Below are 11610 nucleotides of genomic sequence, written 5' to 3' on the forward strand. Positions count from 1 at the left end.
TAGGCTTAACCTTAAAGTTAAAAAATCAACAATTTTTTGCGGCAAATGGCCAGCCTTTATCGAAGTTGGGGTTCAACAAATGAAAGCAATGGTCCTCCCCTGTTGCCTCAAACAATTCCACAAACCCCTCCCCTCTAACTCTTTCTGGTCACATTGTATCCACTACTCCTCTATCTCTAGCTCATGGTATCCTAATTGGTGGCATTGCACAGTGCATTTTCTCGACAGTTCAGTTTGTTTATTGCTACCTTTGGCATGTTGATAATCTAATCCAACTATGCCTTTTGCCTACCATCCTATATATGTGGCCGGTTGCAAATAATTGGGAAGTCTAAAACCGATTGAAGATACTAAGAATTTAGACAAAGCAAATGAGCACACTCGGGCAATTCATGTACCTAGTAAAGTAGTAATGTACCCACTTTTCCTGTTCTGAACTTCAGATTGAAGTTTTATCAAGTGTGTTAGTGTACCAACTGCCAAGGAAGTATGCTAGCTAGAAGCGTTTGCATATATGTTATAATATCAACTAATTTATGCGCTACAACCAATCACCCATTAAGATAGCTAGAAGCATATACTAAGCAAGCAAGCGCAGCAAAAAATTATAGCTGCCCAGTTCTTAGAAAGTTCAGATTTCAGCAAACTATATAATAAATTCAGCTCAGATATTGAAGAAATCAACCACTTTTTGCAGCAGATGGCCAGCCTTGTCGGCATTGGGGTTGAACAAATGAAAGCAATGGTCCTCTCCTTTTGTCTCAAACAACTCCGCAAACCCTTCCCCTTTCAGTTTCTCTAGAGTCTCATGGTAGCTCACTCCTCTATTTCGCAGCCAATCTTTCTCCGCAACACAAACCAACACCTTCCCACATGGCAATTTCACCAAGTTCGGATCCGCTGCCGGGTTCAGTTTCGGATCATCATCGCACCCTGAACTCGTTGAGCTTAAAAACTGATACATCTTGTCACACTCTTTACCTCCAAAGAAAGGATGCACCATAACTAAGCCAACAATGTTCAACCCCACTGGAACATTAACCCCAGCTTGGACCGCAACATAATGAGCGATGTTGGCTCCAGCACTCTCACCGCCCAAGAAAACCCTGTCCAGATCTGCATACTCATTGAGCCAAGCTTCAGGCCCTTGTCTATTAGAGTGGGAACCGATCCAGTGCAAAGCGGCTAAGGAATCGTCGTAGGCAATTGGTAGAGGATGCTCTGGGGCTAGCCTGTAGTCAACAGAAACTACAATGATGTTGGCTTTGAGTACTAGAGACGAAAGGAACGTCTTTCCAATTTCACCGAAGGGTGATCCCATGCAGAAGCCTCCACCGTGGTAATGGACTAAAAGGGGCAACTTCTGGCTTCCGCCGTTGATTTTGGGGATGAAAATACGAGCCTTTACTCCGGTTTCAGGCGAGACCACCACGGCTTTGGATTGGACTCCAGTTGTTGGGTCGAGTCCCGCCGGAACGTGGCCATGGAGTGTCATGTACCGCTCTATGGTACCATCTTTGAAGACTTTGAAGAACGGTGGGAAGTCATGGATTATTTCATTGTTGTTTGAATCCATAGCTAAATCTAGTTCCAGAAGAAATATGATAGGGAAGAAGGCTAGGGAATATTGTTTGATTATGAGTTCGGCAATGGGGGTTTAATGATATGTTCGGCAAACTAGTAAGTCAAAGAGCTAGTGGTCTACTTTGAAATTTAGGTGAGAGAATTGTAGCGATCGCTACTTGTGGAAAATCAGCTAAGCTTAGTTGTCTTTCTGTATAGGTTTGTTTGGCGTGAAATATATAGGCACATTAATGTATTAGTGAAAATTACTTTTGTACAAGTTTAAAAGGGTCATATTTTTGTGAGTTTTAACGGTCAGTATATATGCAATCTGTTCGACTCAAAACAGGTAGTAGACTTATTTTGGGCACGCATGTATCGGCTTAGTGAACTGAACACTCCTAACTTCTATGATCCAGTTAGAATTATTTTTGGGTTCAAACATAACCTATCTAACCAAACAAATAGTTTTTCGCTATGTTTTAGTCGGAAAAAAATTATTAGTGGAATTAATAATGTAATCAAGTTTTTTTTTTTTTTTTGAATAAAGGACTAGTGCGGCTACCCTCAAGCCTTGATTAATGAAACTGTTGAATACAAGGGGGGGACATTGAGCCTAAACCCCTAATTACAATAAGCAAGAGTCTCTACCAAATACCTGTATTCTAACATGCACCAATTAGCAAAGAGTGCACTACTGGCTACTCAATTTGCTTTGACATAGCAGCGACATACCGGAAAGATAACTCGATAACAACGAAGCATAATTACCAATGACACAGCTTTCCTACTATGTTGCCGCCGGAAAATATATCGACGACACTTAGTTTCATCCTGTCACTAAGAGGTCGCGACCATTTAACAATTTGAATGGATCGTCGCCTCGCTAGGCCAGACAAGACACTTAGAGTGCACACACAGGCATTCAGCCCGACTAACCCTACAAGATACATGCAGGGACTTATTACATGCCAAAGGTGAGATAAAACTAAAGAACTAATTAAAAAAAGACTATAACAAATAATAAAAAAATAGCCCAGGCCAGGCCCAACCAGGGGGCCCAATCACAGGCAACCCAGAAAGCAGGGAAACCACGTGCAGCTAGCCAACCCTGGTTCCACCCCACTCCCACCCCCGCCGCCAGCACACCCATGACACCGCCCTTACGCTTTCGCCGAACTGCCCCCATCACCCTGACGTGTTCAACCCAGATTAGATCGGGATATCCAAACAAACAAACCCATCTCCAACGAAACAACCCCATCTCCAGATCAGATCCATGAAGTCTGACCCAAATCGGAGCAATCCCATTGGTTCCATGTCGCGCAACCACGAACACGCCACCACCTTGTAGCCTCCGACCCCGCGATACCAGATAAGCCCGCCAACCATGCCGTTGAGGAGTGAACCACAACCAGAGAACTGCCGCGATCTCCCCCTTCCTCACCTCACCAACCACCACCGCAATCTCCACGATCCACAAAAGAACATCGATCGAAAAAATACGAAGCACTCCAGACCCACACGGGGTCAACAAAGGCCCGTTCAATGAAGGCGAAAGTGCTCGCCGCAGGACAAGAAGGAGAAAAAAAAATTGTCTCAAGCGCGTGGGCTAGCGCGTTCTCTAAATTTATGTAATCAAGTTTTAGGAAATACGGGATATTGTAGAAAACCAATCAATCAAATTATCAAAAGTTCAAAACTCATAATTTTTTTTTTTTTTTTGAATAGGTAATAGAGATTTCATTTAATCTCAAAGCCAACTACACCTACAAATAATCCTCATATGCTTATACCCTAAATTAGTGATCAAGAGGTAAGGATAGAGGGTACCATTCACTAGTACATTGTCGCTCAAGTATTCAAGAGCGTACATAACTATAACCTTCAACATACACGAAGAAAACTACCTTAAATTTTCTTTTATCAATGTACTCAATTGTAGTACTCCAAGAGATTCATTAATTTGATGTAAAAAGAACTCATAACTCGTAAACTAAACAAAGCACACAAAGTGCCTGGACCAGGCCGAAACCCATTATCTTCTTCAAACAAAGGTCGGAAGTTATTGGTAAGAGAAATTTTAAATGCACACTCCTAATTACTTAATACACATCCCTATTATTTTATATTTTAAATCAAATTTTATAGGTAGGTTAAATGTCCAAAACGGACATCTATATATTAGAAGAAAAAAACATTGAATCACGCCTATATTCTTTTTTACGTCTCTTCTTCTAAACCCTAGACGCTGTAATACATCTTTCTTCTCAACACTTCATCATATCAATTTCGACCATTGACATGGATTCTTAAGACCTCGCTCAACAATCTTCAATTATGTCGTGTTTGGATGAAATAATTATAAATTCTTGAGAAATTTCAAAACGATGGAATCTACCACTCCATCAATTAGAATTCCATAAATTGCAATTTCCATTGTTTGGTTGTATTTATTCAGAATTTGAAATGTGTAATAAATTAAGAAGATTTAAAACAAGTTAAAATATTGAAAACGAAAATGACCTTGTTTTGGAAACTAATAAAGTAAGAAAAGTAAACTTTTGTAAGAAAATTCGAAATGATACATATTTTGATGGAAATTGAAGTGAAGAATTCGGACAATCAATTTATTCATTTCTTTCCATAGAGAAATTCATAATTTCCAAGTATAGAATGTCAAATGAGATAATTCATGTTAAGAAGTTATGAACTGCTTATCTTTATTTTAAATATCATCTCTTTTTCCTTCATCCAAACACACTGTTGAGGTGTGTGTTATTCATCTTGTTTATTATTCTCATGTTTAAAGATTTGAAGGGAACAATAATAAATCTTTAAGGATTTCCCAATATTTATTAACACAAGTAATCAATATGGGCATTTACAAAACGTCAACCTATATTGATCATACTAAATAGTAGCCTTAATATAGTCAAATAATAGAATATTTCATGATTTTTGAGATTAAAGGTATTTTAGGTACTTTGGGTTGTGTATTTAGTAAAATATTAGAATGGTAAATTAAATGAGTGGTGTATTAAAATGGAGTGTATATTAAGTAATTGGGGGTGTGTATTTAAAATTTCTCTATTGGTAATAACACAAAGTAAAAAAAAAAACTTAAATGATTATTTTTGGTAGGATTCTTTAAAATAATTATTTTTACATGTAGAATAAATATAACTGAAGTGATTAAATGAAGAAATTAGCTGGGTAGTCTATTGGTTGATATGGATGTGGAGAGAAGCCACGAAGACTAGTAGCTTCGATCCTCTTTTCATGCAAAAATGTTGAAATTCAATTTTCTCATTCACATATGTTTGGCATTCAGCTAATGTTGCCATGATTGAGAGGTTGTCACGCTTAGCAATTCACCCAAAAAAAAAAAAAAAATCACTAGGTCATAGTTCTTATCTCAAAGAGATCGAAAGGTTGCCCTAAGTCAGTTTTGGACTAGGCTTCCCAATGCCGCTAGAAATCAAGTTTTGGCCTTTTTACAGTTATTGGGGCTGGACTGGATTCATGCGACAACTAAGCTAGATTGCTTCTTCACACTTTTACACTATCATACAAATGCATGCAGAGTTTGTGAGGAAGCAACTATGATAAAATAAAATAATAAAAAGTTAGAATTTTTCAGTCTTCTGGAGGTAATACTCACTTTGTGCTCTAGTGTTCGCGGACTAAAATTTTATAATTTGCAGTAAATTAAAATGAACAAAAGTGGTATTTCGTCTCAAAAAAAAAAAAAAAAGAACAAAAGTGGTATTATTGAGGTAAGAGTTAGCTATGCAAAAAAATGTTTCAAGAGGAGTTGCACTAAAATAAATCCAATTATAAGTTGCTCTAAACATGTAGTCTACAAAGAAACCAAGTCATTCCATGAATTCCGGGTCGGGTTTAAGGCCTCTACGTGTAAATTTGTAATCAGGCCGAGTCAGGTTTATTACAACAAAAGTCTCCAAATTTCCAGTTTTCGTCCCCACAAATTCTTTCTCAAAATTCGAGACTCGCTGTTAGTGCAATGTTTATTTTGATTGGCATTTCCTAAGCGCAACAACCAAGAGTCATGTTTCTTGTAATAGCTTTCTACTCTTGGATCCTTGAAAGAATGGAATGCTTCAAGCTTCATGTACCACTCTCATCAATCAGGTATGTCTTGCATACATGTGCATGCTTGTAAAGTGGTTAGGACTGAACTTGTCTTTGAATCCTATCATAGGATGCGAAAATCTTTTCAAACCTAATGTACTGATATGAGAATTTTTGGAAGGTTTTATCCAAAGCATTCAAACTTTCTTAAATTGGTTTATGGGCTTTTCTAAATGATGATTCTATTTTAATCCATACTTTTTAAAAGACGTCATGAAGCCCATGTACATCAGAAACCCTATCTCATCCTCTCCTATATATATGTTTCTCTTAGGGTTGTTCAAGGTGGTGGAATATATCAGAATATTTGGTCGTTGCCTTCTTGAGAGTTTTCTGCCTTTATCTTCAGAAAGCATTAAGCTAAAGTTTCATGTGAGAATTCTTCATAAGCTGTTCCTTGTTCAGCTTTTGAAGGATTATCAAATCCCAAGCTTTTTCTGTAAAAAAAGTTTTCTGGTTTTATGCTTCATGTGTGTTGGTAGTTCATGCATGATTTGTGCCTTGAGGTGATTGACAACCGAGGTGAGAGTTGTGCCATCTCAAGATTGACAAAGGAGAACAAGGTCGCTGATTTGGAAGTAGCAAAGACGAGGAGACACCGCTGCCCACTAGATTGGTTCTAGTAGATGAGTTGTGTAAGATCTTTATGTACTTTCATATTCATATAGTGGATTGTTCACCGGCATAGTGCCCGCAGTTGTTTACCTCTTTAGAGGGTTTTACTGCGTCAACAGATCTTGTGTTATGTGTGATGATTTTACTTTGGATGGTTTGGCAAATTCAATAAATCATAACGTCATCAAAGATCTGCAGTTTCAATTAGGATTCAAGTTCTATTGCAATCCTATATTAGGATGCGAAGAGGTCTGCACTCCTAAGACTGATTTCTAAAGTTGTTGACATATTGATCAGTTCTGTTAGTTGAGAATTACATACATCCATTCTGTAATTACACTCGCTCCACTCTCAGTCATCGCTCCGACGTACTCGATCGTCACTCTCTCTTTCAAGCTCGACGACCTCAATTTTGTCTTCATCGTCGTCGGTCTTACTAGTAGTTCATCATCAAGCAGGTAACCATGGCTTTTTAGCATCTGGGTATTAATCGGTTCCTTTTGGGTTTGATCAATTTCAATTGTGTTCAAGATGCGATTTTGATTGGGAAAAATGACTAAGCTTTCAAGTAACCTTATTCTCTGAACTCCAGTGGCTTACTTACTGCCACTTAATCTATCTCGTTAACTAGTGCAAGTTTACCATCCCAGCTCGGCAGTTTTCGACTTAACTTAAATTTCATTGATAAAGCTCGTGGAGTTATGCCTGGTGTGCTTTCGTATAATGTGATTTTAGATGCAGTGATTTGGTCTAAAGGGTCTACTCAATTTGCAGAGGAGGTGCTTAGTGAGATGAATAGAAATGGGAATGTTTAGTTATGTTTACATGTACACCACTGTACGTGGAGGTAAAGCTACTTGTGCCTTTGCTTCATGCTTAAGTTCTTGATAAGCATGATATTCTTGATAAGTCAAAAATAGTGGCTTACTTCATGCTTAAGTTCTTGATAAGCATGATGTTTTTGATTAGTCAAAATTTGTGACTTACTTCATGCTTAAGTTGTTGATAGGTCAAAGATTGTGGCTTACTTTCCAACATATGATAGTTGTAAAGATTGCATTTACAACTCATCTATAGCTAAGTTTCTTAAGCTTTAATAAGCTAGTTGTAACCTCCTCTATCTAGTATAAATAGAGGTCTTGTGTTATAGAGTTGTAATCTCATGTTGTTGTGAGTGAAAACAGAGAGAAAGAGGGAGAGGAGTTTAGAGAGAAAAGAGAGATTTCTCTTAAAACTCAAATGTCTTTCCTTTGTTAGAGTGTATTTCCTGATGTTATAAGAGAGAGGGTATTCTCAATTGTGCTCTCTTTATTGCAGAAGAGAAACTGTTGTATCCTTTTGTTGTAGTAAAATCCTTCTATAATTTACCTATCATCTTGTACTTCACTCGTTTTTATAGTTTCTAACTTCAGTTGTAATTGGGTGCCCCGTACCACAACGTTCCTAACAGTGGTATCAGAGCACCGGGTTTATAGCCGGTTTTTCATGCTATAGTGAGATCCAGTTAGTGGAAAGGATGCATCTTCAACAATGGCGATGAAGTATGAAATAGAGAAGTTCAATGGGAACAATTTATCATTGTGGAAAATGAGGATAAAAGCAGTCTTGAGAAAAGATAACTGCTTGGCAGCAATTGGAGATAGGCTTGAGGAGATCACTGATGATGGCAAGTAGAACGAGATGGATGGTAATGTTATTGCTAATCTGCATCTAGCACTAGCTGATTAAGTATTGTCAAGTGTGGTGGAGAAGAAGACGGCAAAAGAGATATGGGATACACTCACAAAATTGTACGAGGCCAAATCACTACACAACAAAATCTTCTTGAAGAGAAAGCTTTACACCCTTCGGATGATGGAGTTGACTACAATGACCGACCACATCAACACACTCAACACCTTGTTCTCACAGCTCACAGCAATGGGGCATAACAAAGAGACGGGTGAACATGCTGAAATTCTACTTCAAAGTCTACCTGATTCGTATGATCAACTCATCATTAACTTAACCAACAATCTAGAAATACTAGTGTTCGATGATATTGTAGCTGCAGTTCTTGATGAAGAAAGTCGACGCAAGAGCAAAGAAGATAGATTGAAGGCTCACAGCAGGCTGAATCTTTTATGATAATGAGAGGGAGATCAACAGAATGTGGCCCCAGTGGAAGTCGATATCAGAGTAGACCAAAATCTAGAAGTAAGAAGAATGTCAAGTGTCATCACTGTGGCAAGAAAGGGCACTACAAAAGGGAGTGTTGGCATCTCAAAAAGAACGAATAAACCAAAGGAAAAGGTCTTGAGTCATCAAGAGCTCAGGGTTGTGTAGCAAACACCTCAGATGATGACGAAGTTTTATATAGCGAGGCAACAACAGTTCCTGAAGGGAGGAGAAAATTTGCTGATAGATGGCTTATGGACTCAGGAGCAACATGGCATATGACCCCCGGAGAGAATGGTTCAACCAATATGAACCTATCTCAAGAGGAACTGTGTTCATGGGAGATGATTATCCCTATGAGATCGCTGGCATTGGTACCATCAAAGTGAAGATGTATGATGGTACAGTTCGCACCATTCAGGAGGTATGGCACGTGAAAGGCTTGAAGAAAAATCTATTGTCTTTAGGACAATTAGATAGTAGTGGATACAAAATCTATGGTCAACATGGGATCATGAAAATAGTTAAAGGTGCGCTTGTGGTGATGAAAGCGGAAAAGATAGCTGCAAATCTGTACACGCTTAAAGGAGAAACACAACAAGAAGGAGAAGTGTCTATTGCATCAGTAAGTTCTTTAGAAGAATCAACGATGATGTGGCACCGTAAGCTTGGTCACATGTCGGAACGGGGTTTGAAGATTCTCGCTTAACAAAAGCTTCTTCTCGGACTCAAAAAGGTTTCATTACCCTTTTGTGAGCATTGTGTCACTAGTAAGCAGCACAAATTAAAGTTCAGTAGTTCTAATGCTAGAAGCAAAGCTATCTTAAAACTGATCCATTCCAATGTTTGGCAAGCACCATTTCTATCCCTAAGAAGTGCAAGATACTTTGTGTCTTTTATTGACGATTATTCCAACAGATGTTGGGTGTATCCAATCAAAAGGAAGGCAGACGTGTTCCCAGTTTTCAAAATATTCAAAGTGCATTTGAATCTGAAAAGAAGATCAAGTGTTTGAGGATGGACAATGGAGGAGAATATACCAGTAATGAATTTGATAACTTTTGTCAACAAGAAGGTATCAAGGGGCAGTTCACAGTGGCATACACTCCACAACAAAATGGAGTAGCAGAGCGGATGAACAGAACCTTGTTAGAATGGACAAGAGTAATGTTGAAGACTGCGGAGATGGCCAAGTCATTTTGGGCAGAAGAAGTGTAGACCGCCTGTTATGTGATCAATCGGTCACCATCAACCGCAATTGATCTAAAAACGCCAATAGAGATATGGACTGGTAAGCCAGCTGATTATTCTCGCTTACATACATTTAGAAGTCCTGTGTACATTTTGTACAACGCCCAAGAAACATCAAAACTGGATCCAAAATCCAGAAAATGCATTTCTTAGGGTATGTTGATGGAGTTAAGGGATACTGCCTGTGGGATCCCACTGCCCACAAGGTGATAATCAGCAGAGATGTAGAAGACAAGGTACAAGGAAAAGAAAATGATAGCACTTCAAAAGAGAAACCAGAGACTATTACAGTTCAAGTTGAAGATAAACAAGAACAAGAAGTTCCAGATTCTTCTGAAGCAACACTAGAGCACGAAGAACAAGAACAAGTTGAGTTTGCAACTCCACGAGTTCGACGGTCAACTCGGGAAAGAAGAGAACCAGCTTGGTATCATGCTAGATTGGTGGTGAAAGGATTTGCTCATAAAGAAGGTATTAACTTCAACGAAATATTCTCTCCTGTTGTTCGACTTACAACAGTTCGAGTAGTCTTGGCAATGTGTGCTACATTTGACCTATGCTTAGAGCAGTTAGATGTGAAAACTGTGTTTCTTCATGGAGAACTTGAAGAAGATATTTACATGCTCCAACCAGATGGATTTGAAGAAAAAGAAAAAGAGAACTTGGTTTGCAGGTTGAACAAATCTCTATACGGTCTCAAACAGGCGCCGAGATGTTGGTATAAGAGATTTGATTCCTTCATCATGAGCCTTGGATACAACAGACTCAGTCCAAATCCTTGTGCTTACTACAAGAGATTTAGTGATGGTGATTTCATTATTCTGCTGTTGTATGTTGACGACATGTTGGTAGCAGGCCCCAACAAAGATCGTATTAAAGACTTGAAGGCACAGTTGACTAGGGAGTTTGAAATGAAGGACTTGGGACCAGCAAACAAGATTCTAGGGATTGCCTAGACAGAAACAGTAGGAAGATCTGGCTGTCTCAGAAAAACTACTTGAAGAAAATCTTGTGTCGCTTCAACATGCAAGATTGTGAGTCAATCTCTACCCCTCTTCCTATTAATTTCAAGTTATCCTCAAGTATGAGCCCTAACAATGAAGCAGAGAGGATGGAAATGTCTCGAGTACCGTACGCATCAGTAGTGGGTAGTTTAATGTTTGCTATGGGGTGCACAAGACCAGACATTGCACAAGCAGTGGGAGTGGTTAGTTGGTACATGGTGGATCTTGGTAGGGAGCTTTGGAATGCTGTGAAGAGGATCCTCAGATATGTCAAGGGTACCTCAAATGCTGCATTATGTTATGGAGGATCAGATTTTACTGTTAGAGGCTATGTTAATTTAGATTTTGCAGGTGATCTTGACAAGAGCAAGTCCACCACAGGTTATGTGTTTACTCTTGCTAGAGGAGCTGTAAGCTAGGTTTCGAAACTGCAGTCTATTGTGACTACTTCTACGACAGAGGCAGAATATGTCACAACTACAGAAGCTAGCAAAGAGGCAATATGGTTGCAAATGCTATTGGAGGAGCTCATACACAAACAAGAGAAGATTGCTCTATTTTGTGATAGTCACAGCTCTTTGCACCTGGCAAAGAATCCAGCATTTCACTCAAGGACAAAGCACATAAGAGTTCAATATCACTTCGTTTGTGAGAAAGTGGAAGAAGGAAGTGTGGATATACAGAAAATCCATATGAATGACAACCTAGCAGATGTTCTAACAAAGTCGATCAACAATGACAAGTTTATTTAGTATCGATCCTCTATTGGCCTAGTAGAAACATAAGCAGTGTGGACATGGCAAAGTAGAGAGGATAGAAGAACTGCAAAAGTGATTTTAAGTGAGAGATATGTGGAGGTAAAGCC

At 38.8% G+C, this 11610-nt stretch overlaps 1 protein-coding gene across 1 annotated transcript; it reads right to left on the reverse strand.

The window, feature by feature from the left end:
* Positions 1–490: 490 nt before the first annotated feature.
* Positions 491–1648, reverse strand: LOC112172143 (2-hydroxyisoflavanone dehydratase-like). The gene has a single exon (XM_024309355.2). The coding sequence runs from the start codon at positions 1574–1576 to the stop codon at positions 665–667; it is 912 nt and encodes a 303-aa protein (XP_024165123.1). The 5' UTR covers positions 1577–1648; the 3' UTR covers positions 491–664.
* Between the last annotated feature and the right edge of the window lie 9962 nt (positions 1649–11610).

The sequence above is a fragment of the Rosa chinensis genome, chromosome 6 (genome assembly GCF_002994745.2).
Source record: "Rosa chinensis cultivar Old Blush chromosome 6, RchiOBHm-V2, whole genome shotgun sequence".
NCBI lineage: Eukaryota > Viridiplantae > Streptophyta > Magnoliopsida > Rosales > Rosaceae > Rosa > Rosa chinensis.

What these genes read in the sequence shown, in the direction of transcription:
- LOC112172143 (XM_024309355.2), bottom strand. Translation starts at nt 1,576, where the DNA reads ATGGATTCAAACAACAATGAAATAATCCATGACTTCCCACCGTTCTTC.